Genomic DNA, 26,298 nt, shown 5'->3' on the forward strand with positions numbered 1-26,298 from the left:
CTCTCCACAGAAACTAACAAAACACAGAGAGAACTTACTTAGTGGAGCCATTAATTTCTTTCTGGACACAAGCTTTGCTCTATATTCATGTAGTAATAGATTCTCATTAAAAACAAGTTATCTCGTCTGAGAGCTGATGAAATGCAGAGTCGGATGTGTTGTCTGTTCACAATGTGAGAGCAGAAAATAAAGAATTGTAATTCTGCATCTTGAACATGTGTGAAAATCAATCATAGCCACCCTGGAGACTCCTTCTGTGCTCTTCACTTGAGAAACCCTCCTCCCTCAACTTATTGAAAAAACCAGAAAGAATTTGTCTAATTCTTTCTAACCTCATCTTTCCCTCCTAACTTTTTTCTTTCCTGGTAAAACTACCACCTATTCCCCCAACTACAGAATATGACACCTTGCACCTTGTTAAAAAATGAAAAGCAGTACTGTGTGTTTGTTTGGCTTCACTATAAAGTCTTCTGGTGTATTAACAGCAAAGTAGCAACTACTTTAGTGTCTGTAAGCCCCAAAATTCAGTAAGTCAAAGTACTAAACTCATCATTTTGGCTTCGTAGTTCAGCTGCCATAACTTTTGTTTTACAGCTACATTTTTCATTTCTTGTCAAACACAAAAACCCTTGCACTGTCGATAACTGCAGAGTTGTTGCTGACAAACGTCTATGTGTGGTTTTTTTTGTTTGCTTGCTCTGATACAAGGATTTTAAGTTTGAAATAAGGATGATAAAAGCGTGACATTTCCAATTTAAATGGGATCATTTTTTTGTCTTGTAGAGAAAGTACTTGCCTATATATGTTTGTTTTTTTAATGTATTGGCTTTATTCTGAACCCAGTCATTTTTAAAGATGTTACAATGTTACAGAAATACAACCATTTTTGTTCTGGGTTCCAAGAACTCTTTAGGCTGTAAGCAAGCAAAACTTAGGAATACCACAGGCGGCCTGTTAAAAAGTGTGAAAGGGTGACTGTCTTTTGAGGGAAGGAAAATCTTTTTCTAGCGTAGTGCATGTAAACCTCTAGCCTGGGCTAAAACACAAAAGCTAAGTAAAGTTATGAAAGCTAAAGGGGAATGGGGTGGAGGAGTGCCTTGGGGCCCAGAGCTATGTTTGGGAATTTTGGGAATCTGGTGCACACCTTCTCCGACTTTGATGTAGATGTCTTGAGTCATCTTGAGCTCAGAGAAAGAGGTGACTGCCCTGTACTTCTTCTGGGCCCAGTTGAGGAGTTGCTCATTGCCGTGGGGAAAGGTCTCTTGCTGTATGCGGGTGAAGAGGGAGAAGTTTTCCGGCTTAAACCTGACCTGTGAGCCCATAGATACCTGGAGGAGAAGAAAAAAAGCAGGAGTGTAAGGAACAAAGGAACTGTTGGGATAAAACGTTACCTGCTCTATATAACGTGTTTTCTTCAGTTTTTTCAGCTTTCCTCACGTCCAACTCAATTTCAGAGAAAATGTTTTCTGTTAAAAGTGTTTCACTTGTTGAGAATTACATGCACTTCAATGTTGCTCATTCTTATTGCGTCACAAAAATATAAACTGTAAAACACAGCAAAGCACTAACTCTTTAAATACGATTGAACTTCTCACTTTTTTGCAAAGCTTGTACAAGTATGCTCAGGATATTTCTACACATGTTCCTCTACACAACCAGGTGTCTGGTTTCCAGTGTAGTGCGTCATCACAAATGTATAGTTGTGTTTTAAAGTGGCCACAAGGGGCTACAGATATCCCACGAGGGACAACACATATCTTTGACACACACAAACCAAGAAGGCAAGCACATTTACATATTAAAAACAGAAAATACAAACTTTTTCAGGAAAAGACCACCTTTGCAACTTACTGGAATTCAGAGCTTCATTTCAAAGACATAAACATTCACATACATATTTACTGAAAGCCTACCAAACATCCAAATGAATCCTAGCGCACGGTCTAGACAGCCCACCTCCTTGTTTTTCTTTCCTCCAAGGTATATTATCTGTATGCATGAGCTGAGACAGTGCTGGCAGGTGCAATTGAAACAATAAATCCATTTGAATCTGAGAAATAATACGTCAGACCACTTCTCTGTGATGAGTTTATGAAGTTGTCCCTAAATTGCAATCATGCTTCAATGATAACAGAGTAATATCCCTTCTGACTGTTTAGGCTTTTCAGACATAACTTTTCAAATCTCCACATGCACAACATCTGTCTGACCTCTGGACGCTCCTCTCAGTGTTCCTGGCATTGTCACCAGAGGCTGTAAATACTGCTGCCTAGGAGACAGACATTGTCGAAGAATTCAGGTTGACTTTATTTTTAGTGTGTTTACTACAGTAAGAAGCAACAGAAAGAAAGATGGCGAAGATGAGAGGGGTGGTGCGCTAAGCTGCCGGGGAGGGGCCGGGGTATCCTTGCCAAGCTCAGCAGAGTTTATCAGTTTAATTGCGGGAATACGACCATAATTAGTCGCAAAGAATTAGAGGGGAAAGCCTGAAAGCCAAATTAGCTCCAGGCCTTCCAGAGTGCTGGAAACCTCAGGAATTTGAAACGGGGAAGTGAGACACCCACTCTGGGCTTTAACAAACTCTCTCTCTCTGCTCGGCCTCTCTCTGCACGCCTGGTAGACCAAAAAGTGCTGGAAACCAAAGTGTAGTTTCTTAAATGGCATTTATAAATATAAATATACTGTACTGCGTACTGTTTACATAAGCTGTCATTCAGTTCTCTGGTGCTAGTTTCGTTGCTGGTGTACTTAAACAGGGTGCTTTAGTTAATCCATTTTGCTTATTCTCATGTCAGGAAACTCTGGAAAAAGATCTTAAAGATGATTGCATTGTATCCATGTCCTTATAGGGCTGTAGCATGGACTGTATATATTTTGAAACCCAACATCAACAATTTGGCTGCAACCATGTTTGTCTTTTGGAGCCAGAAGTGACCGTATTTGGTCGAGTTGTTGAACTGCTAAGTTATCGGTTAATCCTAGCATGCCTAGTTAGCAAGCTGCTTCTAAAAAGTGTGTAGGTGCAACACAATGACACATAGGGTTAAATAACCTAAGGCACTAGAATTTCACTCAACAAAACCAAAGCATAAACGTTCTGTGCTACACAGTCTGCCATATTATTTGTTAGATATTTCCATTGAAAATATCCCAAAAGACACAAAAATTGCACAAACTGGTAGGGAGGGCCCCGTTCAGTGACGTAAATTAGTGTAAAGTGGACACTGTAGGAAGTGAGCTTGTGAGGCTTTCGATGTTGGCTTCGTTTTTGGGCTCCAGCGGTTCCCGACTGAGCTGTAGAAAAGAAATACTTGTGAAGTAAAATTGTCTCTACTCTCGGGTGGAGATCTGTTTTAACAAAGTGCTGCCATACTGAGTTCTCTGTAATGGTGTCAGTTATTTGAAGCTGAGTCACAGTAAATATATTAGACTACCAAGCTGGGGAAGTCAAAATTTGCATGTTTCAACAGGAAGTCTGATGTTTCAGCTTCCAAAATTATTGGATCAGTTCTGGAGGCTACTAATGTACCACTCTTTTTCTGATTATAGTAACATGAGCAAGAAAATCGAAGTTTAAAGACATAACTGCCCTGAATAGAGAGACATTTCTCAAATTTTGCAGTTGTTAGAAATTAACTTTAGACCTCTGGCACTGACATACATGCTTTCATGTTCATAATGGTACTTTTAGTCAACCATGTTACTGAAAGTGGTTACAGTTGGAGAGATTAAATCGTTTTTTTTCTTGTCATTTCTGCTGCCCTCTTAAAAAAGAAACAATCTTATTCTCTATTAGATTTTTACCTGGATAAATAAAGGATTCCAGAAAGCTGATTCTGGTCATCTGGTCATTGCATTTTCAGTGTTTTCAATGAAGGATATATTAAAAATCATGTAAGATAAAAGCACATCTGCCAGTCCTGAAGATCCCAAACATTTAACAGTATATTTCCGGCTCTTTCTGCCTGTATGGATCAACATGTTATGGCCATATGTGGAGCAAAAGGGAGACAGCATGCCAAATGTTTGAGATCAATTATCACGAGCTGCGTTCTCACTGAGCAACACCCTTAGTCTGGGAAATTGCAAAAAGCTGTTTGGAAAATAAGAGGTGTTGCAAACACAGGAGGGTGATGGAAAGTGCAGAATGAGTTGATGGATATTATGAGCATGCAATAACTCTCTGATATTAATGTGATAAATGCTTTGGTGGCTGATTTGATCTTCTCTTACTCAATGAGATACTGGGACCTAATCATGCTGCTCTCTGCAGATGTGTTCCTGTGAACTGGCAGGCTCTGTTGTGGAGAAAACAATACCATATGTCTCAGCGCCACTCTGGAGCGTTCCTCTGCCATTACTGTCTCCAAATAAAAACACTAGTGGCTACCCATGGTTTCCATTGGTGATTACAGTGAGGAGGGAGCTCAAACTATGAGCCTACAAATAATGAAAGAAATACTAGAGTGAAAAGGCAAAGTTTGGCAACCAGGCAGTGGACAACATACATGCCAACAGCTTAAACAGTGTTGTTCCATGAAAAGTCATAAAACATTTGCTCCAGATCAAGCCTTTCAAGCGAAGATGCAACACAGCTCAACCTCAAACCCACAAGAAGAAATATATGCATTTGGCCACAAAGTCAGCAAAGCACACTTTGCAGATGTCTCACTTCCAATCATGGTGTCCCTTGGTAAAATAAAATTTGGCCTTTATTCAGTGTTCATATTTCATGTCAGTTTAGAAACGCAATGATTCCCACCTGCAGGTGATTGACAAAAAGCACTGTGGAAGGCATGTTTTACAACAAAAGTCTGGCATTTTAAAAGCCATCGGAGTCCAGTGGCCAACAGTAACAGTGTGCTCAACATCTCTGAAGCTTTTCCAGGCAGCCCATCTGTGTCCATGGAGCCCTGAGCACAGGGACCAGGAAACAAGGACTGGCAGGTCTGATTCAGAGTCCTGTTAGTCGCAGGAAACAGCCTCTCCAGTGGAAAGGCAAGTGAGGGAGGTCTGGCATAGGGTTTCTATTCTGAAGTGTTAAGTCCAAAACCGACTTAACTTGACTCTTTGCTCTCACTAAAGCAACATCTCAACTCCTTTCTAAAGCAGAAAGAGTGGAAAGTTCCTTAATGTGCTGACCTTTTTTGCATCAGTGGTCATGGTCAGTTGTCGTTTCATGTGCAGTACCAGAAACGAACCTTTTCTACCTCATTAAAGGCGTGGATGTCAAAGAGCCCTGTGATGAACCTTTCCAGGGTTTACTCCACCTTTTGACAAGTGGTTAGGGAAAAAAATGGATGAAGGTAAAAGCATAAAGCAGGTCTGACCAAACATCGATTAGAATTAGTTATGACAGTTATTGGAGATGACGAAGATGAATACCAATTAACAGTTAGGAGAAGACTCAAGCAAGATGTTGAGTTGTATTTCAGTTTTGTGGCATGTTAAGGAGGTGTCACTGTGGAGAGAACCTGAGAAGATCCGGGACTTCTTTGGGCAATGTGCAGCAGTCAGGCTGGTGGATAAGATACCAACACTGCCAGAGGGCTCAGTGCTGCCACTCAAACAGAAATACTTAACACCTAATTCAGCAGGGGCCCCTGTAGTCAGTCAAAGCCATTAGTTCGGCCTACAGTGTTTAAATTCCCTTTATCTCTTTTCAGCTCGCTCAAAAGCTGCTATTATGTGTCGGACAAATATTTTACTAAAGTGCAAACAAGAGAAAGCTGACGCCTCGGTTTGGTTGGGTCTAAAATGCTTCAATTTAATGAATACTGTGAATTAAGTCAAAGATGTAAGAATACATTTTATCATTTAAAAAGAAAATTCAATAAAAGATATTGTTAATTGGAGATTAAGCTGAAGTTATTAAAACCTTGCCAACATGGTTACACTCACAGCATTAGCTCTGCCTCGAAGTTTTCTTTAAAATGATGGTTTTCAGCTGCTGTCTGTTCGCCACCACTGACAAGGGAAGATATTTAGTGTGATGCTGACCTGCTGGTCTTTGCAGAAACACTCATCTCACTGGCCACACATTATCAGAGCTTAAGAAAACACAAGCTGGCCAGATGCTCATCCATCTGTATGAAATGCATCCGTTTCTTTCTGACATGAGAACATTTCCATTTGTACAGGAAATGATAATTAAAAGGGCTGTTTAGCACTCAGGCCTAATATCCTAATGTAGTAAATTTCTCTGAAAACTATGATCCCACTCAAGGACAAACAGATCCCATATTGGTTAGTGAATTTTAGGAACTTCAAACATGTCTGTTAATGCTTTATTTAAAAAAAAAAAAACAGATTTTCTAAATTTCTCTAAGAATAGAAGAAACCTTTCTAGGATACACGATGAGTAAAAACAAAACCTTGTCAGCTAACTATGTAAACACTTTATTGTACAGGAATCACTCTTGATGCAGAGGTGATGAGACCTAATATGACTCTGTGATGAAAGTCCCTGTCACACAAGCCTATAAGGTTTCATAAGATCTAGCAGAGGCCTATTAATACTCAGTGAATTACTGTTCTAAATGTCAACCAGGCTGGGACACACAGAACATTTTATTGGAGTACGTAGTTCTTAAAATTAGATATGGAGAGGTGACAAATTAAAGGAAAAGAAGTTTGTTTCAAGACATGACTGAGCCTTTACGGGAGAACCTCTCTGTTGAAAGTTGTAACATAATACACAAGTGGCATTGTCTCTAAACCAGTTTTCAGTAGTAAGAACACATATGAAGCAGACTATGCTCTGCTGTGTGCTACATGTGAGACAGGGTACTTGAGGACAAGCTAATTCTCCAGATACTGCCCAATGTTCATGAGTGAAGACAGCTTTAGCTGTTATGTGCCCTTGGCCCTCTGGTTATCTGTAAATCAGACTCTATAATCCATCCCTCATAATTTGTTCACTCTTTATTTAGATGTCTCTGGTCTGGTCTAATGAGCTGGAAGCCAATAAAAGAGAACAGGAAGCTTGTTCCTCCTCTTTCTTCTTCGTCCGTTTAATTCTGATGTTAGGTTAGATTTTGCGACCATTCCAAGGCTCGTCTCAGTGAATTTGATGCTTTCTGTTGATTTTGGCTGGCTAATCACTTTTTTGTTTGGGAGTAATATTTGATTACGGTTAATATTTTGGGTTTTTTGCTTTTGTTGTTGTTGCTGGATATGTTAAGCATCGTGCATTTGCTTGTGTGTTTTACAGTGGGTTATGTTGGACAACTTTTGTATACACCAAGTGGAGTCTATAAAAGCTGAAATGCATTTAGCATTTAGCAACTGGTTCCTAAGGTTATTACCAGTGTTTTTATGATAGCAGTGGAGAGTGTTTAACATGTCAGACTCAAACATTTCACATAGGTTTTCCACCAGTTTGAGAAATGATAAAAGCAAGATTAACATCATTCTCAAACTTTTGGCAAACTATTCATTGACTGGGGGATTATGATTCTGGAAGATACAACATCTATCAGGATACAAGTCTGCACTGGATAAAAGTGATGACCCACTTTATTGACTTGTAGTGACCCTTTCCTGTAACAGGGCCAGTAGACTGAAGCGCTGCCAGCAAAAAGCTCCCAAAGTCACTGGATCCTCTTGCTGTCCTTGTGTTATGCGCCTGTGCGTAACACAAGGCTTTTGCCATTTGTCCGTATTCTCCTCCATATCACATTGGCTTTATGGGAAGATGTTTTGAGCTTAAGAAGTAAGCTTGAAAACTCTCAACCACATATGGAAATAATTTGCGTACCTGATGCTGCATTCTTGCACAATGCTTTGGTGTTAACATAGAAATTGAAAAATGAATACTTCTGGGAAGCCAGCAATACAGAAAAGCCTTCAGCTCACATGAATGCAAAGCGAAGTTTTCATAGTTATATAGCACAGTGAAGCCACAGCTACAACAGAGACCACAGCTACAGCGGAGGCTTCTGGGTTTCATTTCGCACTGATTTTCTCATGTGATACACGGGCTTTGAACAAGAGCACTGAAGCAGTGCATTTTTACATTTTTATTAAGTTTCCCAGAGAGGCCCCCTGGTACCTTCACTAAATATGGCTGACTCCCCAGGGGACCTGGCTCCAACTTCACTAAGATACCCTTCACTAAATCTTTGCCTCTTCCACCCGAGTCCTAAGAAAAACTTCAGTCTGCAAAGCAAGAGGAAGAGATCTTGTAACAAATAAAAGTTACATTTGTAGAAAGAAAAACACAGGATTTATCAATATTATATACTTGCTTGCAAACCAACTTGTACGACAATTTCAACAAAATCAGTAGACGAAAGGATAAAGTTGGTGAAGCTTTAGTGCTACAGTTTTTGGTACCACACCTTCACCGCTGAGGAGTTTTTTGTGATACATGGATACACCCAGTGTCATATGAACAGCAGCCAAGCTATCAACAGGACTGTGTAAAGAAGGGTGGGGGACACGACTCGGTGGATGTCGAGCATGAATAAAGCTGACGAAGCAGATTGTGTTAGATAAATACATTTTGGCCCATTTATGAGCGTAAAAACAACCTCTTACAGCTGCATCCTGTATAAGATAATGTGAGTCAAACTTCCGCTAAATACTTCCAAAATTATATTACGACTAAAGAATCCACTGCACCAGATGAAACATTATGCACGGCTCTACACAAGCTATGACTGCACATGCGCGTTGACCAGATGTGCCCCCAAAACATTGGAAACCTCCCTTTGAAGTGCAGAACGGCCTCCTCCGCAAATTTACATCGCTTCAAATATGTTACTCATAGAAAAGGCTACTGAAACGGTAATGCGGTTTAGCCTGTGAGGAAATGAATACACAGTTTTAGGAAGCAGGACTTAAAGGATTTTTTGTGTTCTGGACTCACATAAAAGGTATGTTGGATGCGCAGAGCCAGGTTCTCTGTTTTGACATTCCAGATCAATGGTTGGGGGGAGCTGAGCACGAAGACCAGGGGCTTCTGGTGGTGCAGCATTGACTGGATGGGCTTCAGATGTAAGTCAACCTGGCAAGAGCAAAAAAAAAGGGAGGGGAAAAGGGGAAAAAGAAAGAGAGAAATTAGCGCCCTGTTACCACAAGTATATTGAGGAAGTGAGAAGAGTAAAAAACACAAATCCTACGAGATCAGTCAGAGTACATAACATGATCTGATTTCACACAGCTGAACTGGGCAAATGTCAAAGCTTTGATATTCTCATGTTCCGTTTTGTATAAGCATTAATATCAGGCAACTGCTACTAGTCTGGTGAAAATCCAGCTCTGTTATGATGTAAATTGTTCTACGTTATCTAGCTTTGTGGTTGTTTATGTACTCACTTTGCTGATAAACTTACAAAGACGGCGTGCTGTGTTCTCCCTAAAAGGCACTTGCTTAGCTCTGATATGTATCCTCAGAGGGCTCTTAACTTTCACACAGTGGAGTCTTTGTTCACGGGGAAAAAAATAGTAAGTGGCGGGTCCCTGTAACCATCTCTACAGCTTGCAACTATGCCTTTTTTTCAGACTCCCATTAAAATAGATTTTCACAGTCTGTTAGTGAGATGGCGAAAACAAACGTGTGTGTTTTGGGACCTTAACTGATGTTTCTCGTTTCTAGTGTTAGCCTTCACTTACGCCAAAGTGAGTCAGGTGGTTCAAAGTGCGAGACTTAACCCAAAATCATCTCAGGCAAGGGTCTGGCTTTCCATCATTTTCTTTAAATTGTACTCAAACTGAAAAACACCAACTTACTAACAAACTGTTAAAATTCTCTATTGTTGTCACTGATGAGAACTGACACTCTCGGGGGGTTCAGAGGTCTGTCTGACACTCATCTTTAAACTTCCTCCTCTCTGTATTCACAGACTAATCAAATCAGCTCCATTCTGTGTGTCAGCAGTAAAAAGCTGTAAATCACTAACTGAACCCACAAGGACTCATATTTTAGGATCTAAACAACACCACAGTAAGTTAATTATTCACAGCTCAGCACAAGATCAGCTTTTGCTTTTGAACTCAAAATATAGCTTTTGTACTTCAATAACAGAACAAATGAGCTGAAAACAGAGTGATGGTGATTAAAAAGCAAGTTGACAGGTTATTATTAGCAGTGCTTGAATTAGTGAAAAACAAGCTGAGCATTAAGTTGCTCAGATGTGGTTATGGAGTGCGTATTATCGAGACAGAGATCTACACGCTATAATTGAAACCGTTAACATTTTCTGCTACACTCATATGTTTTCAGTCACTACAAAACGTATTTGCAAACACTGCAGTACTCATTTAGATGGATTTATTAATGGAAAAAGTAAACAGTTTGTTATAGGTTCTGAACCAGACTAAATACTGAACAGAGCACAATATCCTTTATCCCTTTAATATTGTTTTACATTTGCTCTTGCCAAGTTGATATTTTACGGTCCATGCTTATTCCCGGGGTGTCAAACACTGGAGTTTTGTCAAAACTGCTGGCCTTTATGGCACATCTGCGACACATCTTCCCTTCCAGCTTGTCGTTTCAAAGCTCAGTACTGGTAAAAGCGCCTCCGTGCCACATTTAAGCCTAATTTTTCAACATGCAGCCTCAACCAAGCTGGTTTTAGCACGGTTTTAGCGACCAAGTAGCATTGTGTGCCTTCACCTAACCAGCAAGAAGAAGCAAAGTAAAAAAAAACAAATAAATTTCTGCTATCACATTTTCAGACCTGCTCTATCATAAATAGAGCAGAACATCAATGGTAGGTAAAGTAATTTATCAGCAGTAACTGTTGACTATGCTGTATGCTGTCATAAATTTGGGGTGGTCGAGTAGGTTGTGATATGAAGCATTGAGCAGGTTGTTTTCTTGGCCCACCCCTACAGCATTATCCTCCTCTCTGACTCCCTAAGTGGCCACTGATTCACAAAAAGAACATCACGTTGTATTCAATAATATTCAGACTAAGCTTACAGATTTCAAGCACTAAAGGGATGGTTTCCAAGGAACTTACATACAACTACATTTAAATACAGTCATTGGAGCTTGAAAAACAAGCTACAGCAACTGTGCAATATATGAAAACACTTTTCACTTTTGAATGTCTTAATATATGCAAAACTTCTGTATTATTAAATTAAAAGCTTGATTTGGTAATTTTTTTACAGTGAAACTGGAAGTGTTTGCCGAGGAAACATTACAGGAATCTTGGGAAAGCATAAACAAGAAGCAACCGCACCATTTTATCGGAATACTTTCACACACAAACAAGATAAGACTGTGATCGCACTCGAAGCACATCCTCAAAGCCAACTTCGAGGAAGAGTCCCCCAAGGTGCCAAAAACATACAAAGATTTACAATTTATTTCAACGAGTAAAGATTTGTTTTTCAATGTGCTTCCTCATGTTGGACAAAGCTGCCACTTATACCAAAGGTTGACTTTTGTTTCATTATCATGTAGACTATAATAACTGTGCCAAATGATATCTTCTTTATCGAGAAGTATGCAGTTAATGAACAGGCTTTTTTTTTTTGGCATTTCTCTTTTTTCTGTTTCCATTTGATCCATTTGTCACTAAAACAAGAATTCATTGTAATCTGATGTATTTTTGAAGCCATGCAGCATTCTAGACTAACATATACCTCAGCACAGAAGGAAAGTCTGACTGTCATTTTCTGAAGTACAACGATGTGTCACTGTGATGATTCATGAAGTCATTTAACAAGAGATACTAGCAGAACAAACAGAGTCAGCATCAAAGTCCAATTATCATTCCTCAACAGATGTAAGCCCTCAAGGAGAGTAATGCAAACCAGAATGTTCAGTTATGTGGTCCATGAAAGTGTTGCAAAAATCGTTAAAACGTCCCTATGAGACAAGGAAATGGAAGAAATTACTAAACACTTATCTATGAGGCAATCTGGATGGTGATCCAAATAAACAGATCAGAGATTCATCGCTCTCTCTGTCTCACTATTTTTCCCCTTTTTTTCATATTTGCTCCCCCCCACACTTAATCCAGACACTGGAAAAAGCGACTGTATTGCTCCTTTGAGGATAACAACAACCAAGATATAATCATACCTGGCTTGGCTCTAAGAGCCTGGCTTCAATAGATGGAAGAAGGAGGTAGAAAGAAAACGAGAGTCGGGGAGAGTTGTAAAAGATGAGGAATTTTAACCCAGACAGAAACTTTTCCAGAAGACGTGAGTCACCTGCAAACGCAGGCATAAACAGAGCTCCAAGAAGAGGAAGTGCCAAGAGGCGCTAAGGGGTCGGAAAGGGTGAAAACTGTGGTGATTATTATCTTTTTTTTTTCCAAGTTTAATGAGAAAACAGCATTAATAAAAATCTAAACCCTTTCTGGGTTGCACAATGTAAGCAATGATGAGGACTCAGCAGCAGCTGGTGTGCATCTCTGCCCACAGAGTTGTGTTCGTGAGGTCTGGTGAGGCTAGTGGGCATAGCAACAGACCTTGTCAAGCAGCCAGGGTGTGGAAAGAAGAGGTGCAAAAGCACCAGGCATCAAAGTACCTCTTGTGGTGTTTGTAAGGATCAGGTTGCGCTGAGTTGTCCTTGATGGAGGCAGCTACCTTCGGAGAACCCTGCAGGGTGTGCTCGGGACAGGAGGCCACGGCACGGCTGATTGATTATCAGGAGCCTGGCACAAGGATTTAGGGGTGCAGGGTCCATTACAGTTAAGGGGGGCATTTGCCAGCAGCCACGGATGGAGGCTTGTCTCGGACTATCACGTTACTGAAATTAAACTCCACACAAGGGACGACAGCTGTAGCAGGATAAGCCGTCACGCAGCATACCATTAGTGGTGGTAGCATGTGTAAACAATGGAAATGTGAGGAAAAAAACAACACAGCATCAACTTTAAGCTCTAAATCAGCTCCAACAACAAACACAGCGCCAACTACAACAAAACCGAAAAAAAAACAAAACACAAATCACAGACAAGCTTTTGTTGTATAGCAAAGCCACATGGTTAGATTTAGATCCTACTGATGCCTGTGACACTGAAACGGTAAAGGGTGATTTGTTTGTCCTGCTTTGAGCATGCATTTGCAATTCCAGGACCTTTCAAGCCAACTTAATTACACAATGTTTCAAGAGTGCTTTATAAAGGCTGTGCATCAACATTGTAATGAAATACTTTCACCATCAAATATTTTGCATAGCCGTGTAAACCTGCACCCTGCAGTTAGAGCACACTATCACTGCGGCTCAGTGTCCTTGCAGGAAAAGGGAGTTTCCTTTATTGACAGAGCTAATTAAATGCCTGATGAACCCTAGTGATTCTGAAAAAAACCCAAAACATCCTTTAATTATCTGAAAAGTAAGACTAATCTGGGAACACACTCTCCCACCCAGGAAATAATAATCAGCTTCAGAAAAACAGAAAGAAAGCACAGCATGTATCACATGACATGAACCATCATCACTAAAATCCAAGAGTATATACAAAAAAAACAACAACAACGACATACACAAACTGTGGCTAAACCCCATACCACAACATTTTTATAGTTGAAAACATAGACAACAAACTCCGAGAACTGCCTGGAACCAATCATACTGTGTTATCTGATGTGTGCGTATGTGCGTGTGTCTTGTCAGTCTGGATCTTGGTTCTTTCCGGATCACTGAGGGTGTACAGAGAGAAGGGAAGCTCAGGCAAAGAAGCTCAGAGATAAAGGAGAAGCGGACCAAAACCTGTTGACCGCTCTTATCAGCGCCACCCACATATTTGAGAGAGATGGTGATGCTACCTGGAGCCTTCCTCCTAAATGTGATGATAATCAGTCTGTACTCAGCTAAATGCAAAGCTCCAAAGAGGGAAAAAAAAACCCTGAAAAGACGCTGAAGTGAGACAGGACGCCTGGATAGCAATCTTTTAGTGATATGACACAAAAGCAGGACATGTTGAAGTAAATAACACAGCACTGAAGGTGGGGAGAGGGGAGCACAGGGTCAGGAAGAAAAAAACACTAGATTAGAGATGCAGTGAAATCAAAAGCATATTTAGCTGTATATCGCGTCCTGTGTTTTGTTTGGACTATGTTCCTTTTTGGGCAATTTCCATTTACCAAAAAAAAGAAATGTTAATTGCTTTTGTTAACAGGATCCTCCCAACTGCTAAAAAGCAAAAGCACTTGTAAGGGAATCTGCAACTGATTCCAGTTGAGACTGGTCAATGAATTTTATCATTACTGGCCTACTTTTCTGACAGTTAAAAATAGTAACGTATGACTCGTGCAATGGAGCATTTGTACACCTGAGTCCCGCGTTTTTTCTACTCTGTTTCTACACTTCATTCAGACATAAAAGTTACTATGTACAGTAGCGTTAAACTACAAATCTGTGTACAATCAGTAATAAATAATGGGATCAACAAAGAATGGCATTAACATGCATAGTCTATATAGGCCAACACCACAGTTACCAGTGTGTCTTCTAGAAAAGCGAGCTCGAGCCCTATTATTTGTCAGAGAATGGCAATAAAAATGGTATAAAAGGCACCAACCCCACAAACATGGTTCAGTGACTCGAATTAGCTGAGGTGAAGCCTAGCAGACAGCTCCTGGCCACAGGTACCTATAAGGTCATGTATCTGTAAACCCCGCCCCCAAATTTCAAAATTGCTGTTTGTGGACCCAGCCTTAAGTGGCCATTAGAGAAAATACAGTTTTTGTTGAATGAGGCATCCTGTTTAAAGCACTTTAAATGCTCAAGTGGAGTAGAAAAGCGCTATAGAAGAACCAGTCCATTTCCAAAAATGTTGTTGTACTTTAACGTGATGTATAAGTGCCGCTACTTTTTTAAAAATAAAGGTTATTACTAAGTTCCAAAGTAAGCTTCAATTAAAAAAAAGAAAGACCTAAACAGGTTTACTGTATGTGTTCGGTTTGTCTTGTGTGCTAGCTAAAGTCATATCTGACACTGTTACGTTTCTGCCTGGTAAGTTCTTCCAGCTAGTCACTCACAGTCTAAGATATCAGCAAATTCCAGCTGATAAAGCAATCATCTGCTCTACCTCTCCCTGATTCAGAGCCAGTGGCTGTGTTTGATGTTTGCCTAGGGTAAACTGATTAGAAAAAGATGGGTGATTTGAGATATCACTGACCCCTTTTATTTATTTTCTACCCTATCACCCAACCTTATGCCCTGACAAGACTCCTTTTTTTGGAATTGCTTATTTTGGCTCCACTTGGGAACAAAGTGTTTACAGTAATGTTGGGCTCGTGTGCATTCATGCGCATGCAGCAGTGGCTTGTTAGGCAGAGTACAAAAGGCTACCTCTACACGTGACAGAAAAAACATGTGGAAGATTGTTTAAACTTGATACCTACATCTTAAAACCAGAGCAAATAGAGAAGAAAAGAACACTTTGAGATGAGGTCACTCTTTTTTTTTTTAGAGCTTAGGTGGCAAAACACCAACACCTCCAGGTTAATAGTCAAGCCACGAAAAGCTATTTTGCCTCAAAAACCCAAAGGGCTTTCAAGCTCGGAGGAAATATGAGCAGCAGTCCACAGGTCGCTCTCACTAACTCTTGTCTTACTCTGCAAGATTGGGCTGTTTTTATAAAATGTAATTCAATTTTGTGAAAATGTGAAAATCATTCTGACATTATTTGAGGAAATCATTTCCTTCTGAAACACACAAGCTCAACCTGGCATTGCAGCTTTACTAGCAATTGAAGCCCAGCCAAAAGTCACTTTTGACCTATCCAAGAATACTGACTTTCCAATTTGGCCTGTCTCTCTGTCCTCGGAGGCCCACATGGGTAAAAGAGAGGAAAGGGTTTTCTGTTACTTTGAGCAGGGCCACTGAAGCTGAAGAAATCATCTATCTCTATTTCAGACAAATGTGAATAACACGTTACAAGTAAAAAAAAAAATTAAAACAAAAAAAAAAAAAAAAAGAATTCCAGTCAAGCCAGTATCATAAGTGGTCATATTTTGAAAGAGGATAGTTAAGAGTCTATGAAACAAAGCCTACTGTTAAAGACAAACACTGAATTAAAAAAACAGAGTTTGGGGGGGTGGCTTAGATTTCAAATCCAGATCAAAAATGTTACTTTGAAATTGCAGAGTAGCTCAGTTAAACCATCGCACATATTTTACCCAATGTGGCCTGGCACTGCTCAGCACCCATTGTGTGGGGTAACATTTAAAAAGAAATTATTGGCAAATGGTTCAAGTTGCTGAAATATAAATAAATGACTCTTTACCAAACTGGAGCGATGAACCACTGATTACTCTGTAATTTTAAATTGTTTAAATAATAATGAACAAAAAACTAAATCTCCTGGAAGCAAATTTCTACCCAGCTGCAAACATGATCACAGTAACCATGCTAACATGGTTACTGCTAATCTGCAAACGTAAGCAGAAACACACTTATGAGTCGATAGCATAATGGGTAGAGTGTTTCCTAGATGAAAATAATAGGTTCGTAAATTAGTAATAGTGTATCCTGATATGACCAAGAATGTGCAGAGAAAATCTCTTGGCCACTCAAAGCACAAAAGTTCTGACATTTTATCAAAACCTACAAATTTCTACATCATGGTGGCAGGGCGCTGAGAGATATGAAAGCCGTCACAAACGTGAACTTTTAATCTGTACCAAAGTTACAGACTGACCAGACGACAGGCTCACTAATTTACCAACTCTTCTTGGATGTCTTCCAGTCAACAACAGAGTTGCACATTCTTGGCATGTTTGTGCAAGATTTGTCATTTTTGGCTGGTACAAAAAACTGCCTTGACTTGGTTGTATATGCTATGGCAGTCTAATGATTGAAGAGTCTCCTTCAAACCAGAGGATTTTATGTTGATATAAAAACAGCTTTTGTCACTTGTAATATAAATCAAGAGTGCTTTTAATAAATGCCAGTGAGAGTCTGTTCTTCTTTTGGATGTGTCAGTAATCAAAAATGATAATTCAAACTGAAACTTGGAGCACAGATAGGTATACTTTTATCACTTTGAACGCAAAGTTCGCAGATCATTCAAAATCAGATCATTGTATGCATTTCTAGCTTCAGTCTTCCTAAATGAGTGATTAGCATACTGTCAACCTCTGGTTGTTATTGTACAGTCAAAGCAATCCCTGCAAATGTCACGTTATCCAGACGAAGCACTTTGCACAGTCACTACTGAGGTGTTCTGTTGCACTTAATAGCTCGGCTTTAGTGTGAGATTGGCCAGAAGCCAAAGTGTGTATTGTGAGTCAGGTCCAGCTGTGCCTTTTCTTTCAATGAGTAGCAGTTCATACCTACTGGTTAATACCCATAAAGAATGGTTTCACTGGTACAGGCAGGAAACAATTCATTGCTTTCATGTCTTTACTGAAAACATAGACAAACTGCAAGCCATGACTTTTACACATGGGCGTGAAAGAGATGTGAAGCAGGCCTCACACACTGCAGCTGCAGCATGTCTGCGCGACTGTACACATGTGTGTATAAAAGTGTCTGAAACTGACCATGCAATCTCCCTTGTCCATATTAGCCCATGCACACCATGTGCAATAGCAGATTTATTCCACTACCTGGTCAAGCCTTAGCTGAGCAGACACTTATTAGGAGTCACCGGGGCACATTGTGTTCTCCAGAAGCTGAAGCTTCACAACGACACATTCAAAACATCCAAATACAGACTGTACTGCAGCCCAGTCACAACCTCGTCCCCTATCCGCTGAGGTGTGGAGGAAACCTCAGAGAAGGTCTACAGTACCATGCATTGACCAGGCGCCTTCATGAAGGCTTAGAAAATAAGCAAAGGAAACACACTAAAGCACACTCAGGAAATGATCGATTAATTAGAGTGAAATAAATGCGCAATCCTTCAAATTCAATGACAAGAAATATATTCATACACTAAAACTGAACTCCAACTTTAAATTAGGCCTTACTTGCTTTTCAGTCATCAGTCCCAGTTTCCTTAGTATCTTAACATAAAATAGAGTCTTATAATAGGACTACTACAGTCTTTTCACTGACAGTTAACATATCTGAATTACTGTACTGTCAATAAACAATGCTGCTGTATTTAGCCATAATTTTCTAAAATATGTTGGACAAAAACCGCAGATGCACAGAGGAGAAACTGATTACGCTGCAAGAGTGGTCTGAAGGCTTCATGTGGGAGTTCTATTTTGCCACAAAACCAGGATGTTGTCTTGTGTTGGAAATCACAGTAACTGTTGGGAAGCCAAGCTGACTACAGCTATTTTCCTACATGCTCCACCTTTTAAGCCAAACAGTATTACTGCTGAAAACTCAAAAGAGTTCTTTTGAAGTTTATATGTCATTATATAAACTATATATCAACTTATAAGTTATAAGTGACCTCAAGAATTTGCAGTAGAAACTTTCTTTTTTACAACTTTACTTGTTTTTTGAAAGAAGTAAAGGGTTTAGACGCTCTGTGGTCAAGGATTATTAATGAAGACCAATGAGGTCTTTTCTCCAACAACCTTCTAAGTAAGAACATCCTTGCCCAAATGCAGACTAGGATGTTAAGATCCCCTTGTTTCACTTCCATTTTCTCACTGGATTATTGCCACCTCCAGTCACAAAAGATCAGGGGCAGATTGTGTCAATAAGACCATAGTCTGACGCATTGTTTGCCCTCCAACACGGTCCTGTTGAAGGCTGTCAGGAGCTGCTTGTATCTGAACAGGGCAATCTGTGCCCACGTCTCAGGTGGAAACAAAATCAAGGACCAGAGTGGGTAGAGGGTCTGGGTGTCCTTTAGGATATCTTATCTAATCATAAGCAGAAACCTCCAGTAACAGAGTGAGCTTCTGTAGGGCCACCTAATCTCAACCAGACCTGGCGTGACCTTCTGTAGCCAAGGCTGTAGGCAGGGGAACAGACAGCTGGATTTCTCCCTCCTCCGCGCTAGTCCTCACTTGACCATGGAGGTGATGGGTGATCGAAAGCTAGATAAAGTGATGCGTTTCACAGACTCTGTAACTAAGTCCTTTACTGTGCTATAAAGCTGTAGTTTTAAATACAGCAAATTAGAATAACATTCAACTTTTGTACACCACTTACAGAATAATCCAACTGTAGTTAAGCTAGTAGAAATTCAACACTGGTGATGTTTAGTGATGGACTTCTCACTGATCTTGAACTTAGAATAAATAAAGTCAGCTGAAAATAAGGATATATATCAAATGAGGATATATATCGAATAAGGAAACCAAAGGTGTGCTAAATTAGTTCTAGCAGACATTGCTGTTTGACTGTATTTATGAGTCATCATTTGGTCGATGACGACGTGCAGAAAGATCTCCTGAGAGCAAGTGACAACAAGATTTAAACAGTCAGTCTTGTGGGTTGCGAGCAACTTTCACAGCAGATAAAATATGGTTAGGATTGTTTGATTTTCCATACAAGTCTGTTCAAGCTTAAAACAGGAACGCTCTTTGTCATGTGAGTCTTAAATCCATACTAGGCATACTTTGACTTGCACTCTGTCTATTAAAACGCCAATCAGTTGGTCTGGGAATTACCTTAAGGTGAGGAATGTGCTAAGGCCAACAATCATAACTTTCAGCAGGTGAAGACAAAACCCAGTTCAGTTTGTTCTGTGTGAATACAATATCTATCTGCATGTAATCATAATCCACCCTGACACAGTAAATCGGGAAGTAGATGAAACGGAGCAAAGCCTTCAAACTTTGCAGGACACATCCAAAAAAATCTACTAAATGATTCCACAGAAATTCATAAATAAGAGCAGCTAAAATTTGCATCGCGCTTATGGTAATCCCTGGTATTTGGGGTTCAAATTATTACAATTACAGTGATCCAGTGTAGTTTCTGACTGTGAAGGCCACGTGCACGTGTAATACTGAAGTCCATCATTTTTTCCATAAATACTGACTCGGTAACTTATCAACTGGATAATAATGTTTATCTTCAAGACTCGCAATGTAAACTCTGCTAGTCACTATAAAGGAACATAAATTCTTTCGACATTGCACCATTTTAGGTTTAATATTACATTACATTTTTCCTTAAAGGTGAGGCTTCAGTTGTTTTAGTTCAGTTTAAGCTTTGTTATTGGCCGAGTCATTCCTTTTATCGTGTGTGTGACGTACGCAGCTCTCGTCTCGTGAGTAGTTCACGACCAATGTGAAGTGTCCACCGACAGCGATGACTAAAACGTCTATAATAAGACATAAAGTGTCAAGATATGCATAAGTTTCCATTTCACAGCTATTTAAATGTTTCCCTCACAGCCACCCAAATAACATTTCTTTATTTATGTGCTGATGAAGCATACCCACACACACACTGTGCTTCTGTACATTTGGCCTTGGCAACACTAATGCTTACATCAGCAACACAACTGCAATGACAAGTCTATACATGCTGCTTTTCACACTTCTCTAACAGAGGGGGATGAAGGTTTAAAACCTAGACACCGGTGTTTTGAAGGACGTGGGCCTGTGATTCATCTCCAAACTATTGCTGATGATTGGAACTCCAGCCACGAGATGTGCCGTTTAACACCCGAAGATAGGGAGCGGTTTTACAATTAACATCAAATACAGGAACACTATCGGTAGATGTGCTGACAGTTTAAATGAGTTTAAATGAGGCAAATGGTGGGAAAATACCAGGTGCTTAAATTACTTATCACTTTGTTAATTACTCACGCTAAAAAGGTGTTTCTTTGAAAGCTCACCTGATCATAATGTCTGACACTGTTTTTGTTTTTTGCTTAATGAGTGGAATCAATAAAATACAAAAGGCGTTCACTTTTGCCAAGAAGTCTCCTTGAAGTAAAATGGAAAATAACTGCAGCCATTATCAGAACTGAGAAAACTAGGGCAGTGGAAATATCAACCACAGCAGGTCTTACAATCTTCATCCAGCTTATGGCAGGTCACTTCTAATTTGAAATTCTTGCTAAATTGAAAAATTAATATAAATAAATCTATGAATATACTTTCTCTGCCTACTAAATTTTGATCAACATTAAAGCATTTACAGGTTAACTTAAGACAATTTAAGTTTCAGGTTCTTTGACTAAGGATGACTCACTTTTACTGGAGAGTTGTCTGGTCCCTCATGAGCATGTCCTCTCAGGTTGATGATGTGGACCTCCTCAGGCAAGCTGGTGGTGCCCCTGCTTGCACACCCTGACAGGATAGTGAAGCTCTTCAGCATGGCTTGCACTGGGTGTCCCGTCCCCACTGGCAGCAACTCACATGGGCTGCGAAACAGCGGTCCTGCAGCAGAGAAACAACGATTCTTGCAATAAAAATAAATATTAAAGCATGTGTATGATTCAGAGCCTCATATATTGCTGTCAATTAAATCCAAGCAACATTCTTGAGGGCTTAAAAGGGAAACTAACCCACGAGTGACAAAAACTGCAGTCCCTCAAGTGGCCACTTGAGCAGGCCATACCCCATAGACTTGTATGTCAAAAAGCACAGCTTAACAGCAGAAAAATCCTATTTATAGCCTATTACAAAAGCATTTTACCTCTCTATATTTAAATGTCTCCTTCATAACTGCACAGGAAGCTTTTTTTAAAAATTATTCATTCACTTTAACTTACTAAAGTTAAATTTTTGTTTTTTAATCTTGACACAGGCAGCTGTAGTTGCCACCTTGTCCTCACAGAACAATATATTTCATCTGTTTATGCTGTCGGTGCCTCTTGGAGAATATCTGATAGGATAATCTGGCCAATAATACGTAAGTAGCCTGTGCTCCAGTTTTTTTGTTAGTAAAATGCTTCTATATTATTAGTCTGTTACTGAGCATTTATTGTAAGATATGTCTGTTTATTAGACCTTACTAACCTTTTTAGTGTGAGCGCATAACTTAGTACTCCAACCTCTCATCCACTCTAGTCCACAGGTGGTTTAGCTTGACTTTTTTTAATGCTAAAATTGGATTTTATGAGGTGAAACTTTTTAACAATCATCAAATGCTAAAAAACAAAAAAAACAAAAAACAAAAAAAAAACTACATGTCAGTAGAATGACTGGATACATTTGTTTTTCTGATTCCCCTACAGTCTAGGTTTTTCCTCTAAATGGTGCCATGTTATGCACTCTAACTGTATGTATGCTGAGTAACATGAAACACAAAAGCATCATCATCCCTAAATATAAATGCCCTAAAGTAACTTCACCGATTTCCTGCAATGGTTACATTTAACATTCAACAAGAACCAGGGTTTGCAGTCCACATCTTTTAGAGTCTGAGCAAAGGTCTACAGTAATGATTTAGTTCATACTTTACAACTTTGCATATGTCAGCAAGAAAAGAGCAATTTCCTGAACAATCAAAACATCTGGTGAACACTTGTGGTGTAACAAAACTGCATAAACTAATTGTTGTTAAGGTCAGTCAGTAGGTTTTACCGATCTGAAATCTGAAATCTTTCTATTCTTAAAATCGGAAGTCTTATTTACTGCGAACCATCCCTTGTAGTTGATATCATCCTAACCTGATGCCCACAGTGTGGTTTGAGCCAATGCTAACTGACATTGGATCAGATACAGATGTAGAGAAAGAACTGTTCATGCTCATGTTCACATAGTGCGCAATTTAAGGTTGCCAGTAAACCCAATCTGCATGTTTTCAGACTGCAGCAGAAAACCCATGCAGACACAGTGAAGCCATCCAAATCCAACAAAGAAGGCCCCCAGCTGACTGGGCTCCTTACGGACTGCTAGAAGATCGTGCATTTACTGACTGGCTGAAAGATATAGGCCTTCTGTGGGATTCACAGACCATAGTCACCACCTTAGTCCATTTGCTTATTGCCCAAGTTGTTCCCACACAGACTTTACCTGGGCTGGCCAAGTGTCTTCGGAGTCCTTTATTCTTTTAGTCTTTTATTTTATTTTGTTTTATCTGTCCGAGAGAACAACGCCATCCACGAACAGACAACCCTCTCACTTTTTATTTTAAAGTTCACCTGGTGGTAACCAGTACTGCTCTAGAGAACGCCTTGTCCCTTAAATTCCACTGCCTGCAGCTGATATCAGTAGTCCTTGTTCTGCTCTGGGGACTGACTTTGAGTTGGAGGGCCATTCTTACCAGGACTAAGTAAAGCTATGAGGCTGCGAAGAAGGACAGGGACTACTGTCGCCAGCTGCAGTCCAAGAAAATGAATTTGAAGTTCAGTGACAGGACAAGAGACTCACTAGAGAAGCAGTGGATTTTAAGCACAGTTATTTGTTTGTTTGTTTCAAAAAACTACCAAATATAAAACTGTGTTTATTATTGTTTATCATCATTTACTTTTAGGGTACCTCCTTTTGTCCCAGTATACAAAATTAAAGACATTTATATAAGGATTTTTGTCTTGGTTTCCCCATCATTTTTAAAGCATGTCATACAACTGTCAACTCTCAGTAATTAAATGTTCACATTAATACGTTTTTGGCAACGGGGGAACTGGATGTACACATATCTCTTTTACTTTCCAGTAGATGTTCAGAGTTCAGTCAGTCTGGCTATGCTTTCTCTTCTGCACAGTCAGCTATAATGAACATTTCTATCATCCATTAATGCTGCAATTCCTTGACCGGCACAATGGTTCGTTTAGATTCACATGACTGCACTTACCATTCACACTCTTGCATGATATGCAACTTCTATTCATAGGCCACAACCTTTGTGGTGGTTAACTAACCTAACCGCAGCCTGACAATTTCCTATGCTATAAATTTCCTTTACGTTTTAAGTGAGTATGACCCACTTAAAAACAATGAGGGTGCAGTTTGCAGATGCACAAACCTCAAGTGGGACTCGGGGTGGTACAAGAGAATTTGTTCCGAGTGAGGTAACAAACAGCACTTTGACATTAGAAGGTCAAGTACACTATGAGAAAGAGTTTGGCCAAGTATTTTTTTTTCTTGGGGTCAGACCTCACAGGCTTGTGCCAGCCAAGGCCCGCTCACATTTCAAACACATCACACTAAACACGCAAAGGCTGCCAACAGCAATCAGATGGAACATTTGGAAATAATTAAAGTCTAAGTGAAAGACAGTTTGATAACAATGTTAAACTCTCCAACTGACTCCAAAAACACAGCGCCTCAGCGGTGGGGTACAGCTAGGGGGAAAGGGTTTGGGGTTTTTTTTGTTGCTCAGAACACATAGCTATTGTTTTCTCTTTCTGTGCCGCCAAATAAGCCTATGTTGGATCAGCATAAAGCCAGAGATCATGTATGGCATAGTTTCCCTCTCCTTGTTGTGAGGAAAACATCAGAGAATTTATTATTACCATGTTTTTCTCAAGAGATAAATCCCAAACTCTTCACAGACAGCCTCAGCCTGGACTTTATGTTGCTATGCTCTTGTTTCTCATGAATTTACTACAAACCCAGAAAGATTATCTTTAACTCTTACTGAAAGGATACATATATTAAAATACGGTAAGGTCTTACTATAGCGATAAAACCACCAGACCTAATGGCAAAAACCTGTGGTGCATCAGTACGTCAACCCCCGCCTAACCCCCCTCGCTTTTCCTCCCAGCGGGCCGAAGCCTATTCCCTCCCCAACCATGTCAGCACGCCTCACTCCCACAAACACGTCCGAGGGCACTTCAACTCACTTTTTCCCCTCACACATGGAGAATAACAAACAACTGCCAGACAAACAAAGAAAAACACACGTCTTTCTGGGAGACTGCCAAAAGATTACAACAGCTGCTGGCCAATGATGTGATTTTGTAATTGTTTAAAAATACAGCAGAACAGAGAGACTTATGGGAGAAAAGAGCAACACATGGATAGAAAAGTAGGACATTCACGGTGACATTGGTTTTGTTTTTGTACAAATGTTTTACAAAAAAAGCTGAGAAACACTAAAGTCTTGGTGTGTTTCATTAAAAAAACGATCTATGCAGTGACAAGGCTTAGCTAAGATGTTATCATGTTATTGGTTCATTTTATTTCATTTTATTTCATATAAGGAAAGGTGTGACACCATGAGAGCAGCGGGTTACAGGATTCATCGTGCTTCCTGTGTTAGCGCAGTTCTGGTCAGAGTGACGAACTATAAAAAAAAATTCGCTGTATAGTGTTGCAAAAACTAAAGATTCTCTGCAAAGCCAAAGTGTGAACAGCAAAGGACCAAACATGATCGCGCATAAACACGAGGAATTATACACTTCAGACAAAGCGAACTAGTAATAAAAGTATTTGTGAATCAAATACATTAAATGTGTGTTTTGTCAGAGGATAAGCTCCACCCATTTTTCCTGTCACCTCTCCCCTTTCACCACAACCTATTTTAGCCCTGAAAAATGTTCATAATTTGTCCCATGGGCCAGTTTTCAGATAAAAACTGTGCATTAATATCGAATTAGCCTCTTCTTCTGTGCAACATCATGAGTCATTTCCAGGACACCGTCTAAAGATATCCATCATAACTTCTAAACTGTAACACCTCTTGTGGAACAAGTCCGATGTCTTTTAACGAATACGAACTAGTTTAGGTGACACTGATCTAACAGTGTCACACAAATAGAGAGTGCACTGTTTGATCAAACTGACACAAACCGTATCATGTATGTCATTACCATTAGCATACAACCACAGTTGACATCAAAAGTTATACAGGAAATAAAACGAGCATCTGTTGGCCCCACCACAGCGTGGTGTCTGCTGTCACCTTTCCTGTCTGCCTTTCTCCCCCGCATCTGTCTCCCCTTCTCTCCATCCACCTTTCTTTTCCCTCAGTCTTTGGTGGCAGGCAGAGTGTGTCCTGTCCAGCTGCTACTAGTGACTTTAGCTGGTCAGGCAAAACACCCACAGCACAGGAATGAGAGAAGCCGTTGTTCACTCGGTCTGAAAAGCAAGTCTACCAGACACTCTGAAGAATACATCCTTAACCCATCTCCAAAATTTTTAAAACACTACAAAATCTCAGACATACTGCAAAAGGCAAAGCCCTCCATTATTCTGTAACTCAATCTCACTCCAGTCAGCCATATCAAATTGATCTTGCAAACTACATAAGAAGAAAAGAGCAGTAAATATTCACCTTGAATCCTGACAATTCTTTGTTGCAGTATCATTCAAAGTAGGGCTGGGCCATACTGTACCGTTCACGGTAATACCGGTATAATATTGGGCAACGATAAGAAAATGAAATATGGGTAAAACGCGCATGCACAGTGCCTTTGTTTTCATACCCACATAGCGGAAAAAGCATGGCGGCGACGGAGAATGAGAAGGGCGAAAGCGGATCGTTGAATGAAACGGATGAACCAGAATTGGTTTGTAAAAATGCTGCAACTTCAGTGGTGTGGAACTGGTTTAGCT

The 26,298-nt window shown here is 39.9% G+C and overlaps 1 protein-coding gene across 2 annotated transcripts in view; it reads right to left on the reverse strand.

The window, feature by feature from the left end:
• Nucleotides 1–26,298, reverse strand: part of tgfbr3 (transforming growth factor, beta receptor III) — a 70,474-nt gene that overhangs the window by 23,268 nt on the left and 20,908 nt on the right. For both annotated transcript variants that reach the window (XM_082524886.1, XM_082524885.1), the window contains exons 3-5: nt 21,041–21,228; nt 8,873–9,010; nt 1,145–1,328 (exon numbers count right to left, since the gene is read on the reverse strand). In XM_082524886.1, the coding sequence (XP_082381012.1) occupies nt 1,145–1,328; nt 8,873–9,010; nt 21,041–21,228 (510 nt within the window). The remainder of the gene's footprint in view (nt 1–1,144; nt 1,329–8,872; nt 9,011–21,040; nt 21,229–26,298) is intronic.

This window comes from Aulonocara stuartgranti, assembly GCF_965226115.1.
Source record: "Aulonocara stuartgranti genome assembly, chromosome: 23".
Taxonomy (NCBI): Eukaryota; Metazoa; Chordata; class Actinopteri; order Cichliformes; family Cichlidae; genus Aulonocara; species Aulonocara stuartgranti.